The following is a 25016-nucleotide window of genomic DNA, read 5'->3' as shown; positions in this document are numbered from 1 at the left end:
AAAAAATACCATGATAGTAAAATTGCTTAAAATAAAATTAAAATGTAATTTTTTAAAAACAATTTAAAAGTATTTTTAACATGACGTTTTCTATGGATATTTCAATTGAATTCGTAGAACCCATTATCATACGTTTTTTCAAGTGATATGAAGTTAAGAAAATAATCCTATATCAAGATATATAGTCGATAAAAAAAATAAATTCCAAACTAATGAATTCAAGGGAATGTTCGATGAAGTATACGAGCCCTCGGTTAATAATCATGAGTTCGTTTTCTTCTACCAATATTTTTTGGTCCAATGAAATTTACAAAAAAATTCTTTTTAATTGAAGTTCATCCGAAAAACGAGATCCTCGACGCATATCCCTGTACCTATGAGCCGTACCTATCCACAAGGTAGAATGCCTTTATCATGAGATAATGGAAGCTCTAACATCCTTGTCCAGCAGACCTATGCAATAGCTCTCGTAGAATGAGTATCTAGAGATGTCTCTATAAGATAGGAATTTCGACTACTTCATGTATGCTCCACTTGGCTCGGGGGATATAGCTTAGTTGGTAGAGCTCCGTTCTTGCAATTGGGTCGTTGCGATTACGAGTTGGATGTCTAATTGTCCAGACACTAATGATAGTATCTTGTACCTGAATCGGTGGCTAACATGATCTGCAAATTGTTATGTTAACTCGAGAATTTACGCAATCCAGGCCCAAAAATAAAACATTATTAAAAAAAATCCAAAGTAGCTCTAATATCAAATTTGTTTCAACAAAGGACTCCCGTCTCGAACGCACTCGTGGTTTTACTATTCCACCAACTGAATAATTATTTATACATGCCTGATTGACTTCAGTTTCCTCTTTCTAATTTATTAGTGAACGAATCTGCCACAACTGATCACATCTGGTAATCTGCAACGCAACCCCACAGATCCATATCCATTAATCAATTCCTCAGGTTTGTGTTGATTTGCTCATTCGTTAATGGAGCTTACTTTTGTTGCAATATATACAAGTTTTATATTTAGCATTTTTAATATTCGATACAATAATTACTGTACAAGCTGCTGCTTTAAGAAGACAAAAGGACTGCAAATATCAGAATATTGAGCTCAGTTCATTAAATTAGTTGCTATCGCGCGTTGAGAACGAGGGGATGCATTTCAAATAATTTATGGTTGAATTTGGATAAGTGATCGTTAACTGTGCGTGGGCTCTTTGAGAATCTGTCGAAAATCGATCTTTTAATGGGTGGTGATTGAAAGCAACTTTGTGCGTGGTAATTAGATTCCCAGCAGGATGGAGAATGGTGCTGCTGCAGAGAAGGGATTTCATCCAGATTCTTCAACGAAAAAGGTAACGAATCTATGAAATCTTACTTTCATTCGTATCGAAGCCGGAGCTAGTGCTGGACATCGATCGTCGACTGCAAATTAATTAATTAATTAATTTTTGGTTAATTAATCCATCAGTAAAAATCTTCTGCAACCTACCCTCCCTCAAACTGTCTCCGATCCCCAGCCACGTCTTTTTTTAATTCCATATGTAAATTAGTTATTTGGAAATTTAATTAAATTTTTTGAAAATTATTCTCATCAAATTAATTATAAATTATGAGGAATTTCCGGATATATTCTGAATATGATATTATTGGTAATCCATGTTTTGTTATTCCAAGTCAAATGCTACTGCATTATATATTGGTTATAATATTAATTAATCATTTAAAATAAAATGAGAGTAGTGACTCGATTTTTTTAAATAAAATTTCCACGTAATTATGAGGTAATCGTATTTTTTTTATTTTAGTAATTTAGTTAAATAACTAATGAACAGAAATTATGGTGAAAGCATGCAATTACAAAGAATCTTAGATAACTACTGTAACAATTTTGATGAAACATATTAAAATTTTACACTAATTAGATTAAGGATGTAAACGAACATAATCAAACCGAATATTAGTAAAAATTTAAATTTCGAATTCGACTTGAAATAAGTATATTTGAGTTCGAGCTCAGTTCGAATATCGAATTTTTTTAATTTTTTTGCTCGAGTTCGGTTTGAAAAGAAGATCGAGTTCGAGTTTGATTCCAAATCTTCTAATTATATTATATCAATAAAATATTAAGGTTAGATGATTATCGAACAAAATAATTTCGACTTAAGTTCGGCTCGAAAAAGTTCAAAAATGTTCAGGTTCGACTAAAGTTCGATAAATTCAAATACGAATCGAATATTTATTATATCGGCTCGAAAAATTTGTGAACTGTCTCGATTCGTTTGCAGCGCTACACTAGGTGAATGTCACCTCATGTATAAAAAAAATAGGTGGACACGGTTAGTAAATAGGTGGACACGGTTAGTGAACAACATATCAAAATTAAACTATTCAAATCAAATATATTTTAAAAAAATAATTATCAAATATTTGAGTTTTAAATTTAAATACACCTTTTGAACAATATGTTTGTCTTAAATATGTATTTTGAATCATGTACCCGATAATAATTACTCTTTGTAATTTGACTTAGATATATTTAGCTGTTAATTTAGAATTATATATCGACTAGTAATAACATAATTAAATTATGTACATGAGGACGCGTTAGTTGACCTACGAGAGTGGAGAGCGCCCATAAAATAAAGATTATTTAAAGTTCATTGTTTTTATCGTAATTTTTGTTTTCAAATTTTTTTTTTATGAGATGGTCTAATGGATTAATTTTGTGCGACAAACTTTTTACTCGATCCGTCTCATAACAAATATTAATTTATATTTCAAATATAGATCGAATCGACATGTAACCAATTCTTTTGATTTATAATTAAAAGTGGTTTTTGTATTAAGTATTTATTTTTACAGTATATATAAAATAATAATATCAAAATATTTTAGAAACTATATAACGTCATACCCACACGTGCCCATAATATATTTTATCAACGGGAAATTGATTTTCAGTCTTGAGCCGTCGATTTTTTTTGTGTTCAGTCTCTGGGTACTTTTTTAGTACCACATTTCCACATGAAGTGTACCACATTTTGTATGACATAGTACCACAATTTTGTGGGTATGGAGTGAATCCAATAAAATATTTTGATTGGGATTTTTCACCAACTTCCCAAATATTTTGAACCCAAAGAAATATCAATCCATGCACGTAAATTAATCTAAAATTAAAAATAATTTATCGTCTACTTTATAAATCCAAAACAGTAGATAATAATAGAGAATTACTCTGAAAAAATTAAGATAATTTTGATTCAATAATTTTAGGTTGTTCCACTTCCATCATTTATATTATTAAAAAAAACTTTTGTGAAACGGTCTCACGAATTAATTTCGTGGATCGATTATCTTATTTGGATAATTCATAAAAAAATTATTTTTTATGTTAATAATATTATTTTTTATTATAAATATAGATACGAGTAGTCTCCCAGATAAAAAATATGTTTAACAAAAAAACTGCACAAGATTATTATATGTTTCTCTTCGTATTTGAATTTTAGGTTGTTCCGCTCCCACCATTGAGCTGGAAGCGCAAACTTAGTTGCAATGCCACTCTCGCTCCCGAGTTCTCTTTCAAAATTGGAGAAATTTTGCATCTGGTAACGAATATTCTTAGCTTGCAGAGTTTCTGAAGTTATTGAGATAGTGAGATTGCTTAATTTTTCGTCGTTCAGCCGTATCTTGTGTTCTAATTTATAATTGTTTTCGTTGCTGTGATGAAATCAAGCTTCCATTGGGCATGCGGTTGCTTCGGCATATAAAGGAAGAAGCCGACAAGGGAGCTGTAATTTCTTTTATCCCATTTTCTGATCTTGTCGCTGTACTGTACCGATGGATTGATCCATCACTTCAACTGTGTTCTTCCCTTGCAGCCAACGATTTCGGATCCCAATCATAAGCGACTCAACACTAGTTACCATGGCGTTCCCTTGGGTGGTGTTGGGTAATGAGAGTTCATTCATAATTTGTCAGTTTACACGAACTATTTTGTATTCCAAATGATTCAGGCTCTATCATGGTTGCATTTTATTATTCGTTCATTTTCAGTTGTGGAAGCATTGGAAGAAGTTTCAGAGGGGAGTTCCAGCGCTTTCAAGTCTTCCCTAGAACATGCGAAGATACCCCTGTTCTCGCGAGCCAGTTCTCAGTAAGTATTTTAATGGGATGTCTGAAATATTCAGTCCTGCCGTCGTACAGACTTTTACTCGAGCATCCAAACAGCAACATGCAATGGAAATTGGAAATAACAAAAGTTTAAACATTGCCCTTTGAAGTCTTTGGAGGATTATGTATCATGTCGTCTGTTTCAGAGGGATTCCAAAATATGTTTAGTTACAACTTTCATGTTCGCAGGTTTTTGTTTCACGTCCCAATGGACGCACATCTTCCACAGTTTTGTGCCCCAGAAGTTCAAAAACCATCGAGTAAGCCACAAATTATGCAACCAGGGAATATTCAACATCAACTAGAAATTTGGACTAATATCAACCGAACATGCAGAAACAAAACAGGAACAGGCATTGGTTCATGGGATTGGAACCTCGATGGTGAGAAATGCACATACCACGGTTTATATCCAAGAGCTTGGACGGAATATGCCGGTATATTGTATTCATAATCACATTTGTTTGGTTGTTCTCGAAGATCAATAGTTTTGATGTAAGTTCTCCTTTCATTGGACCAACGGCTTTCTACAGGTTTACCTGATCCAGAAATCAGCATTTTATGTCGTCAAATTTCTCCATTTATTCCACATAATTACAAAGAGAGCAGCTTCCCTGTAGCTGTTTTCACATTTACGGTAGGTGTCCTAGTAGCACATTCTTTTCACTGTAGAAGGAATTCTTTGGCACAATTCTTGACCCTCATCTGTCCTCAACGTTTCACAGCTCACCAACTCAGGGAGGACTGCTGCTGATGCGACGGTGCTTTTCACGTGGGAGGTATGTTTTAATCTACACTTTATATAATCTCAGATATTGTGGATCTTTGGTTAGCATTAGTATTTACAAAGTTTACGAGATAGTTGCCACGCTGGAAAATTACCATCTTCAACATAAATTGCTTATGAAACTTCACTTAGCACTTACTACCCGCTGTACAGAACTCTTGTGGTGGAACTTCAGGATCTACTGGCAATCATCATAACAAAAAGACATTGTATGGATTCATGAATTTCTTTTCTCATTTTCTACAGCACTTGTTGATTTCATTAAATTATCAACATTTTCCGATAAAGCACATAGTTATTGATCCAATCTGAACTCAACTTTCACAATTTCTTGTAGGACGAAAGGTGGTGTACACAGTGTGCTTCTGCATCACAGGTAAGCCTTGCGAAAATCTATCATCATCGTTGATCTTTCTGTTGCAATGCTTCATATATAATCCATTGATAACTATACTCCAAACTTATATGCAAATGTGTAGTGCTACAAATGGCCACCCTTCTATGACTTATGCCATAGCTGCTCAAGAGACGGATGAGGTTCATGTATCAGAATGTCCTTGCTTTTTGATATCTGGAAATTCCAAAATAATAAATGCAAAAGATATGTGGAATGAAATTAAAGAGGTGAGTTGGTTATCATTTTATCCCACGATCAATTTGGTTGATTATGTTGTATCAGGTATCAAAAATGCTCCTGCATCCTTAAATTATCACTTATGCTGCCAGTATATATTCATGAAAAAAGTTTCTCATTGCCACAATAGTTATAATGATCATTTATCTTTTTCATAAAAAGCTTATTCTTCACTTGCAGCATAGGTCATTCGATGCCCTTAAATATGATGAGAAGCCTCTACCTTCAGAGCCAGGGTCATCTATAGGAGCTGCTATAGCCGCTTCTGTTACCATTCCTTCTGGATCCACTCGCACTGTGACTTTTTCACTAGCATGGGACAGTCCCGAACTAAGATTTTACAGTGGGAAAACGTACCACAGGTTTGTAAAGAACTTTAGACTGTATATTCTCAGGTCTTCTAACCAACACATAGATAATGACTATGTATAACGTGCACATCACCTGGCAGGCGTTATACAAAATTTTATGGTACCCAAGGGAATGCTGCAGCAAGTATTGCACGTGATGCCATATTAGGTAGCATTTATAAAATAGTTATAGTAAAGCTTTTGACTTTTTGGAAGAGAAAATCTGTTATCAAATACTTGTTTTAAACATCTCTTTAACTGCTTGTGTGGGGTTGTTATGAAACCAGAACATACAAAATGGGAGCTCAAGATTGAAGAATGGCAAAGGGCAATCCTTGAAGACAAAAGACTTCCAGAATGGTAACAGCGAAACAAATTCATTGTCTGGTGCAAATATGCTTGGTTGTTCTCGTTTATTCTGAACTGAATTGAATTTTTTTAGGTACCCTTCACTACTTTTCAATGAGCTCTATTACCTTAATGCTGGAGGAACGATCTGGACAGGTTAACTAAAAACCAGGATCTCTTTCACTGATGTTTGTTTTCATCAAATCCATAATCACCTTTTATTGCTCACAGATGGATCCCTGCCAACACAAAATATTGCAACTATTGGAGAGCAGAGATTTTCCCTTCATGGGAACAAATCAGTCTCTGATACAACTCTTGATTATGCCCATCAGAACGACGCCTCTGCAGAAGTACTCGAAAGGATGCTAACTGTTTCAGAGAGAATGCACTCTCCAATGAATTCAAATTCAGCTTTCGGACCATTTTTACTTCAGAATGGTGATGAGAATGTTGGCCAGCTTTTATATCTAGAAGGAATGGAATATCACATGTGGAATACCTATGATGTCCACTTTTATTCATCTTTTGCGCTAGTAATGCTATTTCCAGAGCTGGAGTTGAATATTCAAAGAGATTTTGCAATGGCAGTGATGATGCATGATTCACGTAAAATGCAAGTAATGAGCGACGGTACATTTGTTCCACGAAAAGCTCTTGGTGCTGTTCCTCACGATATTGGGATCAATGACCCATGGTTTGAAGTAAACTCTTACAACTTTTACAACACGGACAGGTGGAAAGATTTGAACTCAAAATTTGTCCTTCAAGTATACAGAGATATGGTTGCCACCGGCGATATAAAGTTTGCGCGGGCTGTTTGGCCTGCAGTGTTCATGGCAATAGCTTACATGGATCAATTCGATAAAGATGGCGATGGTATGATAGAGAATGAAGGATTTCCAGATCAGACATATGATGTATGGACTGTTACAGGCGTTAGCGCGTATTGTGGTGGATTATGGGTGGCAGCCCTTCAAGCTGCCTCAGCAATGGCACGTGAACTTGGTGATAATTCATCTGCTGATTACTTATGGTTTAAATTTGAAAAGGCAAAGTCTGCATATGATAAAACCCTGTGGAACGGCTCTTATTTCAACTATGACAGCAGTTCTTCTAAAACCAGCACCTCAATTCAAGCAGATCAATTGGCGGGTCAATGGTACGTATCCTGAATTTACCATACTAAGTAATAACTTGTAAGCATATTTCTCTCTGTGAAGCGAAAATAAGCTTAACGACAGGTATGCTCGAGCTTGTGGTCTTTCACCGATTGCCGATGAAAAGAAAATAGAAAGTGCGCTCGAAAAAATATATAATTTCAACGTACTGAAATTTGAGGGAGGGAAGAGGGGTGCAATGAATGGGATGCAAGCGAATGGAAAAGTGGACATGTCGGCCATGCAGTCGAGAGAAGTGTGGGCCGGAGTTACCTATTCTCTTGCTGCCACCATGATACAAGAGGATAAAATAGATATGGCATTCAAGACGGCATTTGGTATACATGAAGCTGCCTGGTCTGAACAGGGCCTCGGGTAAGTTGTTTTGTTTTTAGTTATTCCTTTGATACATCTCTAGAATATGAATTTATGCATATTTGTCAAATGGATTCCGATGTCAAAACACAGATCATCTTTCCAAACCCCGGAAGCATGGACTTCAGATGGCGAGTTTAGATCGCTCTCCTACATGCGACCGCTTGCTGTATGGTCGATTCAATGGGCCTTATCGAACACAAAGCCATGGAAACAAGGAGTGAGATCAGCAAACTCTTTGGTGCAGCAGCATGCAGGATTTGAGAAGGTGGCACGTCTCTTGAAGTTGCCAAAACAAGAGCTTCCTAAGAGTTATATACAGTTATTCCATGAATTTCTTGTTAGGAAGTCAATAATATGATGATTTTTGTTCTTCCTTGACTTCCATTCGAATACGAGCCTAACCCCAACACCTCACGAACCCACTGAGAGGAATCCGGAAACCATTAATTCAAAATACTTGTGCATGTCCATAAATTATGTATACTTGTTCTGAATTAACTGGGCGACAACACATTGTAATATTGTGCGAATGCAATCGATTCAATACACGTAATTTCCGAAACTCCGAGGCATTAATTTTTCATTAATATAATATAGATTTCATCGCTCCTTGTTCCCAATTGTTGGTTTTTGGGTATCATTTAAATTCTTTTAGAAAGCATGTAAATTTGTGTAGAACGACTCATTTTTTTTTTTAAAACATGTTGGTGACTTTTTTTCGTTCTTGGCTAAATTGTATCATATTTTATTGTTCACATTATATTAAATCGTTACTTTAGAACTTTGTCCTGGGGAGTGTTAAATTTTCGTTTAAGGCATTTAGGAATTTTCACAAATTATTCGTTAATGACTTAAAATTTCTCGGAACATTTTAAAAGCCATAAACTATGAATAATTAAAATCTAAAATAGTTGAGAATTTCTTTTGTTACTACAAATTCATTACATTATTGGATTTTTCTTTTTTCGATTGTGAGGTTTTCTGATTTGGCAAACGTCATTGGAGAAATTTTTGATTGGTCAATAGTTTCACTCTGTTGCTTGGTCTGAAAAGTTTTAGTATTTGGTATTTATATCATTTTTGTGACAATATTATTATATTCAAGATTGTTTCTTAATTATAATGTATAATAAAATTAAATTATAATGTTACATTCGAAATGCCGCCACAATATAATTAAACCATTATTGATATTCGTTTATTATATTATACACGTAATTGTGATGTTCTAGTATTTAATTATGTATAATAGAAATAATATTTGCTAATTTATATTATAAAATATTGCATTTACAAATATATATATATAACAATAATAATATTTATATATTATATACATGAAAAATTTCTCAATTAAAATTTTTCCTTACAAAAATTAATTAATTTATTAAGCGTACATATCATAAAACTTAACACGTAAAGAATATTTATATAAGTTAGCATTAAATGGTCACCTCCCTAACCTTAGTGGTCTCTGTTTCCACTTTCCACTCTCGTAATCCATTTTCCATCTACTCGAGTAATCAGCCACTGTGGATGTTATGGAGGCTTCGAATGAGTTTAACGATTGGGAGGTGCTTCAACCCAGCTTGGATTCCGAGGCGATTTTGATTATTCCGACTGATTCCGTTAACTCGTTCGATGAAATAGATTCTGGAAGGTTGATTCGGGCGAACTATTTCTCGTTAGATTCTTTGGATCGATATGGTGAGGACTTGGACGATAACAAGTCAGCTGAGTCGGATAATCCGAGTTGGATTGATCCCGGGTTGGATGAGAATCACACTAGGTACTTCGACAGGGGAACGGCTGAGTTTTGGTCCGATTCCGGCAGCGAACGGTCTGAAGAACGCAAGATTAAGGATTCGTATGGTAGAAATGTGATGGGTTTTCCCGAAGACGAGGATAAACATGTGGGTTTTGATAGGGTTGAGGAAATGGTCGAGCAAAAAGTGGAAAAGGTGGAGAATTTGGGGAACTTCAGTTCAGATTCTAGTGGAGTCGAAGCCGCTTCTGAGAAAGTTAATGATTTTGTTGAGAATTCTGATTTGGGTCTGAAAGCTAATGTGATTTTGCATGATGACACTGAGGAAGAAAAACATGAGAATGAGGTGATTGGAAAAAGGCGTGAATTTGCAGATGGTAACAAAATCAAGAGTAGTGGTGAGGTTGAAAAGAGTTGTGTTATTTGGTGGAAGATGCCCATGGAGCTTCTAAAATACTGTGTGTTCAAGATGAGTCCTGTGTGGACCATCTCCGCGGCGGCTGCTGTGTTGGGTTTTCTGATTCTGCGTCGCAGGTTGTATCAAATGCAGAAGAAGAAGAGGGGAATGGAGATTAAGGTTGCTGTTGACTCTAAGGTCAGTGATCTTTTGTGGATTTCTGATTTATCTTGATATATTTATGTTTATTTTTGTTGGAGTTGGGAATGGAACATCGCCTAATTTCGCGCTAGACGTGCGTTTATGTTTTGATATGTAGTTTATGCTATATGAATTCATTTAAAAATTGCATCTTTTGTGGGAACCTTAGAAGAGAAACGCTTATAAAGTAGCATTTCATCCTATTCTTGAGTTTCTGTGGTACTGTCCTTAATTACCCTATGTGTTTATTATTTTAATTTCTATCCCTGTATTTCTGTTTCTGCGGCAAATGACCTTGCGATTCTGGTCTGATTGGTTGATCAGAGATGGTTTTCATGTCTGCCTCTCACTCTTATCCACGGATATAATTTCATTTATCTTGTGATTTTGTCTATACGTAGAGCTTGAAATATTGTTCTTGTGCTACAAAAGACTAGTAAGTGATTAAATAATTTATCCCTTGTTTATTTTAGGGTACAGGGGACTTTGGGATTCCTGTTATCATGATAGAATGGACCACTTGCATTAGAGTTTAGACTGTTCTTTGTTGACACATGCGCTTCAATTACTGGTTTGATGAAATTCTGACCAGTCTTGAAATTGAATCCAGTTAAATGAGATTTATTCTTGAAGACAGGTTATTGCGAATGTATTGATGATTCAGGAGCCTTCAAAAGTTATCAGTAAATTAGATAAATTTGTGTTGGATCATACTGAGATTGGTTCCTATGATGTAGAGGTTTTCTGAGTCACTGAAACCAAGGTCGAGCCTTTTTATTTCGAGACTTTGTTAGGCTGCGAATCTCTTTTGCCCTGCAACTTGAGAAAAGATACACATGAGCATACTGCATGTTAATAGCAAATCAATCATTCTAAATTTGACCTTATGGAGATGCCATATGCCTTTGACCACTCTCCACAAGCTTAAAGAGGTACAGGGGTAACTAGGGCTTATAATAGGGAAGATAATTTACTGCTCCTCACCATTTCAATTATTCTCATCTAAAAATTTGGATGCTACCTTCTTCTGATGTTGATATTTGATGTCTTTGCATCATTGCTTTTTCCTTCTCGGCATAGTGTAGACTCACTGCATGTTACTCACTATGCATATTCACACAATCACACTCACCTTTTCTGTCATTTTCAACTATGCATACTACTCATTGCTCAGCCGCTGTTCGATATTTCATGCAAAGATTGCATAAACAAAATCTTTGACGTTTTGGCCAAGAGGTTGGTGTAAGGCAAGGGTTGGTACGGATTTGGTGTTATACAAGCAAGTTGTCATGGAAAAACTCTCTTGTGCTTGAATGTCAGGTGGATTAACCTAAATGAAGGACAAGCAATTAGGTCGTGGCTTGTCACAAAATTGGTGTTTGTTTCCGACGCCTGATGCCATAGGATGGTGAAGTGGCAAAACTTTTCTATCACCCAAAAATGACATTTATCATGTTTTGTGCTTGGTTGATATCACTTTCTTGTCTGGAATCACTGGAGAGTTGCTCACGATGTATTATTCCATATAGATCAGGTTGTTGCTACATTAATGACATTTAAATAATGCATGCCATGTGTATGAATACAAAGAAAACGAAATCCATCTATATGACGAATGCTTAGGTACGTCGCTGAGTATGAAGAACGTTGCCTTTTTTTTATATAGAATTTTTATTTTTTCAATTTTTGCAGAAGGCGTCTCAGGTGATGAGCCGTGCTACCCGTTTGAACGAAGCATTCTGGGTAGTGAAGCGTGTCCCAGTGATTCGGCCTTCTTTGCATGCCTATGGGGTGACAACCTGGCCTGTAATGGCTAATATCAGATAAGCCAGCATTTTAACTGGTTCTATGTTATTGGTTACATTACTACCATAAAAAGAGAAGGAAACATGTAGTTCTTGTGTATAATCTGTGGGTGTATCAATCTGTTAGATTAGGGGTTTGCTTTATTAAATGAACATCGGAAGGCGAGTATATGTATCTATACCGAACTCGTGACCAATGTGGAGTATGTTTAATGTCAAGATTACTTGTACTAATTTATTGGAAAACTCTCATTTCTATATATAGCTAGCTATTGTGCTAGCTATTACAGGATGACAATATTACATCCATTGGGGAAACCAAGTTAGTTTCATCACCGGTAAATGAGTTTTCGCGTGCATGAACGATACATACATTAAATAAAGATATCATAAAACTTGCTAATTAAGACCTCGATCGTCTCTGGATCTATTTTATTGTAACAACAGAAGATAATTTCTTGAAATTATCATGAATGAAGCTGATTAATGTTTCATGCGTCTTGATGGATGAGTGTGTGTTGCATTATGTTTTTTTGGCATGGCGACTATGAAGGTGATGCCCAGGAGCGATCTTATAAGCTCCATCCACACGATCAACAGAATGAGGCCCATTGAACAAATGACTCAAGGCAGTCATGGCATGGGATTGCCTTGAAATGATCCCAGCCGTTGAAGGGCTCTGCGATAAAACAATTTGGTACCCATCATCGTATGAATCCATGCCTCGTGCCATTATCTGCCACACCAAGCTTCCGCTCATTGTACCCCCAGTTAACCTTGCAAATCTGTATGTATCTCTGTATACATTGCCCATGTACGAGTCTCTTTCATTCAAACTGAATCCTGGATCTTTGCTGGACTTTCCAAATTCAGCCATTATTAGTGGCTTCTTCAAGATTCTCCTTGAATCATCAAAATGAGTCCACATCCATTTCTCCATGAATCTCATTTGTTCGTTCTCACTTTTACCAGATAACCTGTATGCAGTAGTAATTCTTTAAAAATTAAGTACTTGTCAAATTCCAAAATTACTTCAAATCGGTAACCAAACTGACCAAATGTCGGGGTATGCATGTATTGTAGCGAAATCGACCTGCGGAACAAGATTGTTGCTAATAAAATCTGTCCCCACTTGGTAACCAGGGTTAGTTTGCTTCCTCTCCGGCTTCGTGTCTCCATAGAACCCTTCCATGCCTATCTCAACCAAGTGCTTTCTGTCTAACGATTTCACAAAACTAGCCATTTCTTGAACCCAAAACTGCATTGAGTTAAATAAAAAAAAAGTAATGCAAGCCCATATTATACTATAATCAATTAATTTATTAATTAAATACACTCACATTAACGGTCTTTCCAGAGTAGTCAGCTTGGCAACGAGGTTCATTCATGAGTTCCCAAGCCATGATTATGGGATCATCTCTGTAAGCAATTTTGGTTATTGTGTTCAGTCTTGTCACAACTCTCTGCACCCAAATATAGATAGTAATCAATTAGTTGATAATATATGTTTTTCAACTTAACTGATCATAAATTAATTACGTGTACGTATATATATATATTAATCCCGACACACCCTGATATGGTTCTTGTAGTAATCTTTGAGAAGTGGATGCGTGTAAAAATCATCGTCATTGTTAATCTGTTGGCCCGAACCACCCGCATTTCGGCCCCATGCAGCATACTGCTTCTTCCCCCCGAAATCGTCGGAATTATTCACGAAGCTCAATATTAAACGAATCCCATACTTTCTTGCCTCGGAGATCACAAAATCAAGCCCCTGCATATATATATACAGATGCAAAAATGTATTAACTTGTGATAAATCTACAACAAATCAATATCTTGTTGGAATGTATACTCATATTACCTGAAAAACACGTTCGTCATAGATTCCAGGGGATATCTGCAAAGGACGATCACCGCCGTCGCTGAAAGCCCAAGTCCTGCAAACAGTGAGGCCGACGGCTGAGGCTTCTCTGAATACCTCAGAAACTTTGTATCTCTCGCTCGGATCCGACGCGACGTGCATCAGCCAATACGAGTTGAACCCGTTGAACAGAAAGGGCGAGCCATTCAGGATAAAATGAGGGCCTCTTGTTCTAACAAACCCTAAATTTTTTTTAATGTTGTCACATAGGATCATGTTGCTGCTACCAATAATAATGACCAGGAGAAGCAAATAATGATCGTAAAAATTAATGAAGGCCCTTCTTGCACTAAAACAAGAAGCAGCCATTTTGATAGCACGCACGCCTTAATTATTTGATGAGACGAGATTAGTTGATTCGAGTAGTTGTGAGTGGTTGCATGCATGAGTATTTATACTGACATGGATGACACCAAAAATAGAAATATGAACTTGGAAAATGTTGATTGTTGCGGGAAAAGATGAAATTTTCGGTGGAGTATAAAAATAATTTAACGTACTCCTTTTTCCCCCTTTAATCAACAAGATAAAAAAGTATACAACTAAATTTTTATATCCGTCTTTTATGATGTTAGTCTTTTATGTTGTCAATATTATATTTTAGTCGTGTATCTTTTATTTTTTGATAATTTTAGTAAATTTTAATCTGAAGTATTGATGTGACACTACACACATGTTGGTGTCATCAGCTTCACGTCGATGTCACATTGGAAAAAAAAAAGACCGAAATTGCAAAAAAAAAATAACAAAAATGACGGATTAAAACTGAAATCTGACAACACAAATTAAACATCATAATTGCAATGAGTAAATATTAATGATCAAAATTATAATTTTAATTTGTTTTGTTGGAATTCAATCATACGTTATTAGTTTTTAATCTCATGTAAATTTTGACATAAATCAAATGCCGACGTGTATAGATGTATATACATACACACAAACGCAACATATACTTACACACATACACATAAAACGTCATCATATAAATATATAGATGAATAAATATAATATGATAGAGGAAAAAGGAATTCAAGGATATGGAGTTAGTTTGAAATCAAAGTTGAGTTTAAGAAATCATGGAAAATTTGCTAAATTTAGAAACAGAAGAACTTTCAAGTCACGTGCTTATCCATGTGGGTTGTTTTACATCATATTCAGGTATTCTATGTAACTGTTATACATATAATTAATTAATTAATGACTATTATATGAAAATCAGGACAACCAAATTTTAAATAAATAATAATGATCACGTAATTTGCAATTTTTTTTTAAATTTTTGGTGATGCTATCAGTCAATTCATAGTATACTGAGTTGTATTTTTTGTTTTCAATTTTAGTTTTTTTTAACTGGAATGATGACATAACATCAGACACGTTAATAATGTCTGCCGCCACGTTTTTTCGGTATTACGTCAGCACTCCGACGAAAAAAAGAGCAAATACGTACGTGCAGGCCGATGAGTTGTTATGGGGAGCTGCATAGCTGTTTAGAGCTACAAATGATGTTAATTAGGTGAAGGTGATAAGATCATTGGGGGCCAACGATGGAACCGATCGACATCTTTAACGTACAAATATGCAGGTGCTCGCGTTCTCTTTGCAAGGACATAATTTATAGTAAGAACAATTGTAAAGCAAAATATTAATGCATGCAGTATAATATGATTGCAAATGTTCATAAAAATTTTCAATGAAAACGTCGATGATTGATGAACATGCAGAGAAGTTTGGTGGATAAGAACACGGCATTTGAAGATTTCAGGCTGCGGCCGGCCGAAGAGTTCATGTGCAGAATGCTACCAAACTCGCCTTCATCCATGCACGACACAGTTCACAGCAGGAGGATTGATGTGGAAACTGAGTCCAAAGTAATCTCCAATATTTCACCTCCATTAGCTTTTGCTCGCCACATACTCCAAATATACATTGCCACTTCCACCAACTCACGCATCGGACCTTACGAAGCCTGCCCAAGAAACAAGCACAATTCATATATATATATATATATATATATAAGTGGAAACTAGTTTTTTTCGTACAATAATTTATTCGATCTTAGATTTTGATAAAATATATATATAAGTTGGGAGACTAAGAGTGTGTAAACCCAACCAACATGATGAGAATGTCTCTATTCCCGTGAACATATGGATAGACATTCCCATTGAAATGAGCTAGTGTTTTCATTCTGAAGCTTATATCAATCAAAAAAATGGAATAGAGGAACTATAAATCTTTCTTTGACAACTCAGAATTGCAATTATCACCTTATTTTTAATTAATTTATAATTATTATTTGATAACTTATCCAGCAAAAATAAAACAATATATTTTTCTAATTAATTAAATAAATATTTTCGGATCATTATACTAACTCACTTGAAAAAAAATGAGGAAAAAATAAAAGCAGTTGAGTGCCACCAAAAAAAAAAATACAAAAGGAAAAGAACGATTATATAAGCATGTAACACATGCATATGATCGCTAGTTATTATTGAATACATATATTATTCATGTAAAGCTCCTGGGTGAACTTCGGCCCAAAAAAACTCATGATAAATATATGAATATTTTGTATTATATACATTAGATAATTATTTAATTATAAAATATAAATACATATATTTTGACAAATTAATTATATAATTTAGAAATATTTTTGTGAGGGCCCGTGCTCTCTATTTGATTATCAAACAACAAGGATTAATTGATGTAAACAGTGAAAACGAGTTTAAAACATCCATTTGGGTCTACAGAAATTTTGGCATGACCTCCCCATAAGTAGGACATCCCAAAAATTTCAAAACACAACATCATCAATATACACTCGAAAATAACATCAAGTTCATAATCAACAAAACATCACCATACAACTACACATGGCATCTCCCTGGCAAATATATTGAACCAGTATAATATATAGATATCTGGGAACTCTGACGCAAACCAACTGATTACTGGTTACCACTCGTTGACGCTTCACTAGATGTGTCAAATCCCTTGGAGACCTGCTATGACATCAAAAACAACCATAACATAAAAAGAAAACAGGGGTCGGGCCCCAATACAACAAACCAGTAAAATTACGACGTATATAAAAGACATGTAATAATACCAAGTAAATGCAATTATATGCGATGCATGAATGGTAACAATGGAATAACGAATACCAAATGGAGTCCCAACGAATAGCATCATCAATAGTAACAGTGGTCACCCGTGCTAGGAACACATCATCAAATCGCCGCTCGTCCATGCACGTAGCATCGGGAATGCGAGTAGCTAAGTCGCTCATCCCTAGCTGTCATCTGGGAATGTGGCTAATCCTAACCCACTCGTCCCTTTGATGACTCAATATATCTCAACAGAATCAACATAAACCGACTTCAAAGGAGTCAAGGCTCAATATGTCATACCAATATAATTTATGCATTAATGCAACAGAATAAACATTCAAGATGCATAATAGCAAACAACATCTACTGAATATTCTTACACGCCAATATAAGCGTCATAATGATATAGATTTGAGCGTACATCAACTACAACTTACAATACCACAGTAATTTCTTAAGGACTTCCTGATGAAAATCGTCCAACGATATTACCTACAATATAAATTCGCTATATACTTCAATATAATGTATTCTAACCGACTAAAACAAATTAAATCGGCTTGGTTAAAATTCAAATTCCGGGCAGCCTATAAAACCCGTTTGGAATCTGAAATTTCAATCTTAATACCTCAAGAATTGAGGCTAAAATGCACAACGGCGATCTCGCGAAGGTGGCTCGTGAAAAATACTGTTCACGGTCAGAAAACAAGTTGGATTAAAGAGAGTGAGAGACAAAGCTTAATACTTCACTTATATAAACTAATCCACAAAAAACAACCAATAATCGAAGTCAAAACCTTACCTAAAATCGGATCAAAGCTTACAAGCACAGATGCTAGAAAACAAGCCGATCGAGCTCGATAATTTCCGATTCATGGCAGGAAAGAAGCTAATATAATGGATGAAGAAGTTTGCTAGTTGATGCACTATTCTCCGACCACCGGTGGCGCTGCGCAATTATGGAGAAACATGAAGAAAAGGGGCGACGGGGTATAAGGCAGGGGATGAACTTTTCTGGATTGAGCGATCTGCTATCTTTTATATCAAATAGATTGGGTTAAATAATAAAGTGAAATGAGTTGGACCTATATACTTATTGGGCCTCACAAATTTTTCGTAAAATAAATTTTTATGAAATAAATTGTAAATTAACTGAGAGTAAATTTTTTAGTTGGGGAGGGTTTCGCCCTTTGGATTCCCAACCATTCAAGACATTAGAGGCACGGAAAATGTAAGATAATTAAAATATTGACATCAAATTGATAAAGGCTATAATTACAGGGCTTGAATTGCTAATAAAGAATCTTATTGGTAAATGGAGTGTCACGTGACCGGTGAAGCATCCGCCGCCTTATGCTTGATTGCCCGCTGAAACACACTGAAGCCAGAATTCTGCAATTCGGTTTCCGCCATAGATACATCTCTCTTCTTACATAGAAGATATAGCAGATACTTACAGCAAGAGCTAGATATTAGGGTCGAAACATGTTCAAGAAGGTATTGGAGGCCAAATCGCAGCAGCGACTCTCAGGGGCAGACCGCAAGAAACTCAAACGTGCAATTAGAGACCGATTCCCTAACGCCTCAGATGCTGATATCGATATCTTACTTCCCCCAAAGGTATTTAATTGCTTAATGTATGATTGCCATTTGATTTTTTTTTTTTCACTTTATGATCATTTCTGTCATGAAGAGTGTATTCTTTATCTAATGTGTAGAACGTGTTGGGGTAAAATTCATTGGAATGCTGAGTCCTTAATGATTCGAGTTCAGGGTTTGTCAATTTTTAAATCAACTTTGGCACGAAGCTGGCTCATTTTCTTTGAATTTTTTTTTCATATTATGTTATCCCATAAGGCTTTAATCGTTCAATTGGAAATTGATTTTGAAAGTTTTGACCTTTTTTTTCTTATCTACAAGACCATATAAGTATTGGATATATGAAATCCTCCTTTTTTACTAAGCTGCATCAGGATTGTTTGGACAGCTTTGATGTTATGATTCTAATATCATAAGATATGGCTTCTGATAGTCCAAGGGTTTTACGGTTACAGAGTAAAGTGAATAATCTAGCAATTCCCTGTGGATTTCTGACTACTTGAGAAATGTTTACCTCCCTTGAACAAGTCTATTTCAAATGATTATGTTTTTGGTAATGTAGTTGTAAAACATGTTGTTCCAGGCTTTAAATCTTCAACACGGCTCAAAAATTTTTGTCCTCAGCTGTATTCAGGCCATTATAAGTGCGATTGATGTGCCCACGAGCTTGATAACTGTGATTTTGTATGTTCATATAGTGGTGGTTTCTATTGAACATCAACCCTTATAATCAGTCTGCACATTGAATGTAGGTTAATGAACATGTTACTACAACGAGGACCATAAGTTCAAAAGTTTTGATGGCAAACTGAAGTCCTGTGTCATTCAATTAATACAAATTGTCATTCTCGATGCCCTTGTTAGAAACTGGGTCTGTGTATGTCACTGACTCGATCATCGATCTTATAGGTAGAAATAACTCTGTCAAAGTACCCAAATCGAGTTCTTGTTTACAGTCTGGAGGGTGACTGTCCCATGTTTTATGATAGCGATGGACGGGGCTCAGAAATATTCCCTACAGGTATTCATAAATTAGCATGTGTTATATCATCTTGTACTCTTGTTAAAATATATCTGCTGCATACTCCAAAGGATGACTGCATCTGAGTCGCTATCATTTTCATTTTGCTACTTCGTTCAATACGTAGAGTTGTGAGAATTCTGACAGAATGCAGTATAAGGTAATGTTGATGCTGCACCAGAAGTCACCTGACTGACTACATTTAGTTCGAAGGATTAAAACTTCAGCTGGCATGAAAATTCTATTTCAGAAAAACTGATTTGGTAACTCGCGTTATAGACATCATGGAGATGCTGTATCAAGTCAGTTGTCTCTGATCTTCACAATCCTCATCCAGATCCTAACTTCATATGCTAAACCGATGATTGGAAATCTGTGACATTTACTGGAGGATTCAATCATAAGTGATTGTTTTAATATAAAACCGGTGTTGTTTGTCATCAATTGTATTTCATCGATCAAATGAAGCCCGTCTTAGATATTACCTGATAGTGAACAATGGATTCTTGTTTTGATCCATCTAAAGTGTCTGGACGTACTTTTTTTACTCTGAAGAGAAGATGAATATCGTGGAATGAACACAGACATCATAGGATGGAAAATCATAGATATTATCAACTTGCCCTAACATTGATTGATAAATGTGGTCATGATAGTCAAATTACCTTAAGATATTACAGTCAGTTAATACTGAAGAGCAGTTTCTTTATTCAAACTACCATAAGATTTAGTATATTACACTCAATTATCGAAGAACAGTTTCTCTATTTTTAAGGTTAGCTCTAGGTATTTTTCGAAGTGTTAACAGTTTGAGAGGGTGTAATATGAAGAGCTTTTGGCAGATCACTTTTCTGTAGCTTACCAAATTTTGATTTCCTTCCGAGAAATAACAAATTAACATACTGCCAGTTAAAGTTTGTTGTGTTTTTCTGATTAATCTCTCTTATGATGCTCGAATTGACTGTATTTCGGAAACTTTAACAGCTGTGCTTAAGTTTCATTGTGATTTTATTTTGTTGCAATTATATCTGTTTCAGCATGTCAATCTCCATTCTTTCATCATTTAATGAAGCTCTTTCACTGACATATTTTTTCCCACTTGACGGCAGTATATGCTTTGTGGAAGGTTCCAAATCTATTGCCTGCTTTTGCTCTGAAAGGTGGTGAAGTTTCTCGTTTTATACTTGGAGGAGCTGATTTGATGTTTCCTGGCATCCGTATTCCTGAAGAAGGTCTTGCACCATTTTCTGACGGCGAGCCATGGGCTGTGGTTGTTCCTGGAAATCCAGCTCCAATAGCTGTAAGCTGTATAAATTGGTTTTTTTTTTTTTTTTGAGATTGTCAGTCGGAACTGTTCTAAGAAGCTTGTTGTGGAAAATTTGTTTGCTCAGGTAGGAACAACCATGTTGAGTAGCACTGAAGCACTAAAGGCTGGTTTGCGTGGAAAGGCATTAAGAATTAGTCATTACTACCGTGATACACTTTGGTAAAAGCACCGAGGAGGCTTCATTTATTTGACCTAATAGCATATTGAACTATAAATCTGATGCCTGCTTCCTTTTTGTTTCATGGTTTTACAGGGAATCATCTGAAAATTGTTATGTTCCAAATGCTGGATTTTTTGAAGACGTTGTAGTTGCTGACCCTTCTTTATTATCTTCACTACAGGCTTCTGATTCACGTGAAGATGATTCCTCAGTTGGTCAGGGGAATGTCGACAATGGAAATATGACTGATGCTAATGATTTTGATGAAATTCCCCCTGTTCTTGAATCTGATTTGACTAAAGATTCTGTTGTGGCTACTGAAGCCAGTGAACAAATAACAACAGCCATGACTGATTTGCAGATTGAAAATGATTCAGGATTAGAATCTAATGTGGATAGCCAGCCTTTGCTGTCTGTGGAGGACGTAGACTCATTAATGGATAAGTGCCTTTTGCAATCTTTGCATGCGACAGTGAAAGATAAAGATCTTCCAATGCCAGGAAGTACACTGTGGTAAGTGGACATCAAAACACTTGCTTATTTTGCTTACATTTCATTGTGTTGGTTAATTATTATCAGTTAGTGTTGTGGATAAAGCTTCATTTTCAGTTTAAGAATGTGAAAATGTTATTATTGTCATTTTTCCTATTTTCTAATTGTTAGGGTTTACATGTTCTTAGTGACTGTTTCTCAAATTTTCTAATCAAGATGTGAGCTTCTGTATTTCATGAAAGTCTCAATATAGTGAGCACCTGGGATGTTTGTTATCATGAAGACATGAAAATACTGTTGTTCTTTTTGTGGGGTTGGGGGTGTATTTGATGTTGGCGTCGTTGATCTGTTCTTATCAAATTCAATAAGCATGTATTTGTTCAGTTGGGAGGAGTTGTTCCTTTTGATTGTGTCAAAAACCAGAAAGATTTATTTTCCATATGCTACAGCCCTTTGGCCATTTGAAAGCAAAATGTATGGAACCCCTTTTTGCTTTAAAAGGCAATTTTTTTCTTTCATCCTGATTTCTTTCCCTTCATTCTTTAACTTGTTACATGTTACTTGATTTCAGGTATCATGTATGACAAGTTATAACAATTGTATGTTCATACTGCTACAGGTCTAGTCATGTGCTACCTTGCAGACCTTTGGGCGTTACACTTGATATAAAAAAGTCCTCTTACAAGAAATTGTCCAAGTGGCTGCAGTCTAAATCTGCTGCTGGACTGGTGAGATTTTACATCTGAAATTACTTAATCTGAATCTTTGTAGATTACCCTGTGTTCGATGCTCAAGTGTTTTATAAACTAAATTTTATATTATTCAGGGAATAGTTGAGCTTTTAAGCCTCTCTTGTAAAGCAACGTTATAATTTGAGCTACACGACACTTGCAGAGTTGTGCTTGAGCTTTATTTTCTGGTCAAATTTATTATATCTTATGCTAGAGGAAATGCTCGTGAATGCAAACCTTTGTTCGCCAAGCTTGGGAAGCATTACATTTCTTTGAATGGAGTCCTTACATATTCATTACTTTTGAACCTTCCTTCGTGATTATTTAAGTGTTTTTGTTACTCTGACAACAATCCTTTTGCGATTCAGTCTCTTGCGCTCTAGCAATTATTATATATTTTACTGCGTACCAGATTTCAGTGAAGGAAGACAAACATAAAAAAGAGGTGATGTTAGTTTCCATTAACCGCAATCACCTTGACTACACATCTTTTAAGCCAGAGAAGAAGAAAATGGAAAAGAATGACCAATCCACTAAAAGTGTTGCCAGTGAAGTACAGTTGCATAAATTGCTTGAAGTTGCTGAGCTCTATAAGCCAAGTGTGCATGTTAACCCTATATTTTCGGCTGTTGGAGCAGACATGGGGAAACTGTATTCTGCTTCAGAAGCTTCACAAATTGTTTTTGCATACGTTGAAAATGAAAAGCTTGTGAAAGAAGCAGACAAGTCCATGGTGATTTTAGATGCAACTTTGTGTGATGCTTTGTTTAAGGGTGCTATTAAAAAGGGTTTGATGTACCCTACTGAGATTCATAAAAAGGATTTAGGACAAACTTTTGTCAATCGAATGCAAGCTCATTACAGAGTAACGAGGGGAATCGACTCGGTTGTTCGCAAAGGTTCCTTAAAGCCAATTCAAATAATGACAGAACGAAGGCAAGGCAACAAAAAAGTTACAAAACTTTCGGGTCTGGAATCGTATTTATTAGACGCTGAGGCATTGGCTTCAGAGCTGCAGAAGAAGTTTGCTTGTAGTACAACTGTAGCAGAACTTCCTGGTATGGTTTATTAGTAGCTCTCTCATCTTCGCTTCCTATGGTAAACTTGACCCGATTAGTTTGTCTGTGGTATGGATGTTTAAGATCATTTCACACTTGTTTTAAGCGTAGGCAAATATTTCATGCTCTACCGTCCATATTAGACCTTACGAACTCTCTTTTACTGGGATCACACCGTTTTTCTAGTTTCCCTATTCTTCATATTTGTTGAATTTGTTTATGTTTGGATACTTGTAGGTAAGAAGGGCCTAGAAGTTTTGGTCCAAGGTGGCGTCATCGACGATCTTGCACGGCATCTTGTTGACCACTACGGGATTCCGAAGAGATACATCGAAATTCTTGACAAGACCAAAAAATAGAACGAGACTACATCCCCTTTATCACCATGCTTTATAGAAAAATGCTTTGGTACCAGTTTGCTTCACACAATCGAGTGGATTTTATCATAGATGTGGCGAAACAATAAATCATGAGCTTGTTCCATGTGGATTTTCTTATAATGTAATGTTTGGTTATGTACTTCATTACTCTTCGGAAATGTAGTTAACTCAACGAATAGAAAATCACCATTCGTATATTGGTATTTATTCATTATTGTTGGCTTCACAAGTTTTTGACAAAATCACCATTCGTATATTAGTATTTGGGTAGTTCATGTGTGTCATAATTTTATCAATGACGCCATTAAATAATTTTCGTGTCAGCTTAAATATAATCGCTTCATGTATTTGTTTCGAGGGATTAGAAATCAAATCTTAACATGGAACCATATAATTTTTTTGAGTAATTTTTTTGTTAGTTGTCTCATATCGGTTCGATAAAATACCTGGGAGTTGTATATATGGGCTTGAACAATCTTCTCCTCTCGAGCTAGCTTTTGGGGTTAAATTAGGTCGAAGTTACAATCTTAACATGATATCAGAGCTCAGGTTCTACTGTTATGTGTTGGACCACTTGTTCAGCCAATAGTTGGTTCATTTATAAATTTTGACGTTCCAGATTTTCATTCTTGGGCGTGAGAAGGTATGTTAGTTGTCCCACATCAGTTGGATAAAATAACTTAGAGTTGTATATATGAGTTAGTTTTTGGGGTTGAGTTAAGTACAAGTTTCAATCTTAGTATTTTCATATCAATAGATTTCATATATATCTCTCTGAGAATGAATTAAAACTCAAATATTCGTGAGCAGAAATTAAAATTCTTAATTAAATGCTGAAAATGTACCCGTATGAATTGTTGAAATATTATTTAAAAATGTGTTAAATATTTGTGTTGAAAATGTGAATGTTGAATGTTGAAAATTAGGTAAAATTAGGTGTTGAATATTGAAAATTAGTGTGTGATGATGTAGGTAATGATGTATTTTATTTTTGGATTATTTGTAAAAATTTTCTATAAATAGATCTCTCATTTGTGAAGAAAATCACAATTGAGTTGAGAGAAAAATATTATAAAGTGTGTAGTGTGATAATTTTAAGAGTTTGAGATTTTTACTTTTTACCGTAAATTTTTACTTTTTCACAACACGTTATCAGCACGAAGCTCTAAAAGTCCTCCATATTTTTCCAAGCTCC

The 25016-nt window shown here is 35.5% G+C and overlaps 4 protein-coding genes across 6 annotated transcripts; 3 read left to right on the top strand and 1 right to left on the bottom strand.

The window, feature by feature from the left end:
* The first annotated feature begins 805 nt into the window (after window positions 1-805).
* LOC140983296 (uncharacterized) lies at window positions 806-8417 on the top strand. Of its 2 annotated transcripts, none has more exons than XM_073450280.1 (20): window positions 806-957; window positions 1287-1355; window positions 3516-3614; window positions 3743-3799; window positions 3888-3958; window positions 4063-4162; window positions 4369-4439; window positions 4516-4616; window positions 4713-4816; window positions 4905-4958; window positions 5120-5175; window positions 5304-5342; window positions 5446-5590; window positions 5781-5962; window positions 6052-6119; window positions 6238-6310; window positions 6393-6454; window positions 6530-7460; window positions 7543-7833; window positions 7927-8417. In XM_073450280.1, the coding sequence occupies exons 2-20, from the start codon at window positions 1299-1301 to the stop codon at window positions 8192-8194; spliced, it is 2829 nt and encodes a 942-aa protein (XP_073306381.1). In that variant the 5' UTR covers window positions 806-957; window positions 1287-1298; the 3' UTR covers window positions 8195-8417. The 2 variants fall into 2 exon arrangements, with proteins under 2 accessions (XP_073306381.1, XP_073306383.1); XM_073450282.1 differs by having other exon boundaries at window positions 846-957; window positions 1064-1355.
* Window positions 8418-9279: 862 nt separating this feature from the next.
* LOC140983033 (uncharacterized) lies at window positions 9280-12260 on the top strand. Of its 2 annotated transcripts, none has more exons than XM_073449903.1 (2): window positions 9280-10196; window positions 11895-12260. In XM_073449903.1, exons 1-2 carry the CDS (start codon window positions 9378-9380, stop codon window positions 12024-12026), a joined length of 951 nt encoding a protein of 316 aa, XP_073306004.1. In that variant the 5' UTR covers window positions 9280-9377; the 3' UTR covers window positions 12027-12260. The 2 variants fall into 2 exon arrangements, with proteins under 2 accessions (XP_073306004.1, XP_073306003.1); XM_073449902.1 differs by having other exon boundaries at window positions 9281-10196; window positions 11892-12260.
* On the bottom strand, window positions 11926-14271 carry LOC140983032 (mannan endo-1,4-beta-mannosidase 5-like). Its single transcript, XM_073449901.1, has 5 exons — window positions 13872-14271; window positions 13578-13781; window positions 13345-13467; window positions 13060-13262; window positions 11926-12981 (listed from the first exon to the last, which is right to left on the bottom strand). The coding sequence occupies exons 1-5, from the start codon at window positions 14238-14240 to the stop codon at window positions 12528-12530; spliced, it is 1353 nt and encodes a 450-aa protein (XP_073306002.1). The 5' UTR covers window positions 14241-14271; the 3' UTR covers window positions 11926-12527.
* A 4111-nt stretch (window positions 14272-18382) lies between these two features.
* Window positions 18383-24032, top strand: LOC140982868 (uncharacterized). Its single transcript, XM_073449642.1, has 8 exons — window positions 18383-18673; window positions 19562-19673; window positions 20783-20973; window positions 21065-21159; window positions 21254-21673; window positions 22272-22380; window positions 22796-23441; window positions 23679-24032. Exons 1-8 carry the CDS (start codon window positions 18539-18541, stop codon window positions 23798-23800), a joined length of 1830 nt encoding a protein of 609 aa, XP_073305743.1. The 5' UTR covers window positions 18383-18538; the 3' UTR covers window positions 23801-24032.
* The last annotated feature ends 984 nt before the right edge of the window (window positions 24033-25016 follow it).

This window comes from Primulina huaijiensis, chromosome 8 (assembly GCF_012295235.1).
Source record: "Primulina huaijiensis isolate GDHJ02 chromosome 8, ASM1229523v2, whole genome shotgun sequence".
Taxonomy (NCBI): domain Eukaryota; kingdom Viridiplantae; phylum Streptophyta; class Magnoliopsida; order Lamiales; family Gesneriaceae; genus Primulina; species Primulina huaijiensis.
The sequence above is the reverse complement of the archived record's forward strand: the minus strand, read 5'-3'. Positions and strand labels throughout refer to the sequence as shown.

What these genes read in the sequence shown, in the direction of transcription:
- LOC140983296 (XM_073450280.1), top strand. Translation starts at nt 1,299, where the DNA reads ATGGAGAATGGTGCTGCTGCAGAGAAGGGATTTCATCCAGATTCTTCA. An exon ending in CAGATTCTTCAACGAAAAAG is followed by an intron (nt 1,356 to 3,515) that starts GTAACGAATCTA and finishes TTTGAATTTTAG; the next exon opens with GTTGTTCCGCTCCCACCATT. An exon ending in TGTGGAATGAAATTAAAGAG is followed by an intron (nt 5,591 to 5,780) that starts GTGAGTTGGTTA and finishes CTTCACTTGCAG; the next exon opens with CATAGGTCATTCGATGCCCT.
- LOC140983033 (XM_073449902.1), top strand. Translation starts at nt 9,378, where the DNA reads ATGGAGGCTTCGAATGAGTTTAACGATTGGGAGGTGCTTCAACCCAGC. An exon ending in AGGTTGCTGTTGACTCTAAG is followed by an intron (nt 10,197 to 11,891) that starts GTCAGTGATCTT and finishes CAATTTTTGCAG; the next exon opens with AAGGCGTCTCAGGTGATGAG.
- LOC140983032 (XM_073449901.1), bottom strand. Translation starts at nt 14,240, where the DNA reads ATGGCTGCTTCTTGTTTTAGTGCAAGAAGGGCCTTCATTAATTTTTAC. An exon ending in ACTACAAGAACCATATCAGG is followed by an intron (nt 13,468 to 13,577) that starts GTGTGTCGGGAT and finishes ATTTGGGTGCAG; the next exon opens with AGAGTTGTGACAAGACTGAA. An exon ending in CATGCATACCCCGACATTTG is followed by an intron (nt 12,982 to 13,059) that starts GTCAGTTTGGTT and finishes TACTGCATACAG; the next exon opens with GTTATCTGGTAAAAGTGAGA.
- LOC140982868 (XM_073449642.1), top strand. Translation starts at nt 18,539, where the DNA reads ATGTTCAAGAAGGTATTGGAGGCCAAATCGCAGCAGCGACTCTCAGGG. An exon ending in ATATCTTACTTCCCCCAAAG is followed by an intron (nt 18,674 to 19,561) that starts GTATTTAATTGC and finishes TCGATCTTATAG; the next exon opens with GTAGAAATAACTCTGTCAAA. An exon ending in CTCAGAAATATTCCCTACAG is followed by an intron (nt 19,674 to 20,782) that starts GTATTCATAAAT and finishes ACTTGACGGCAG; the next exon opens with TATATGCTTTGTGGAAGGTT.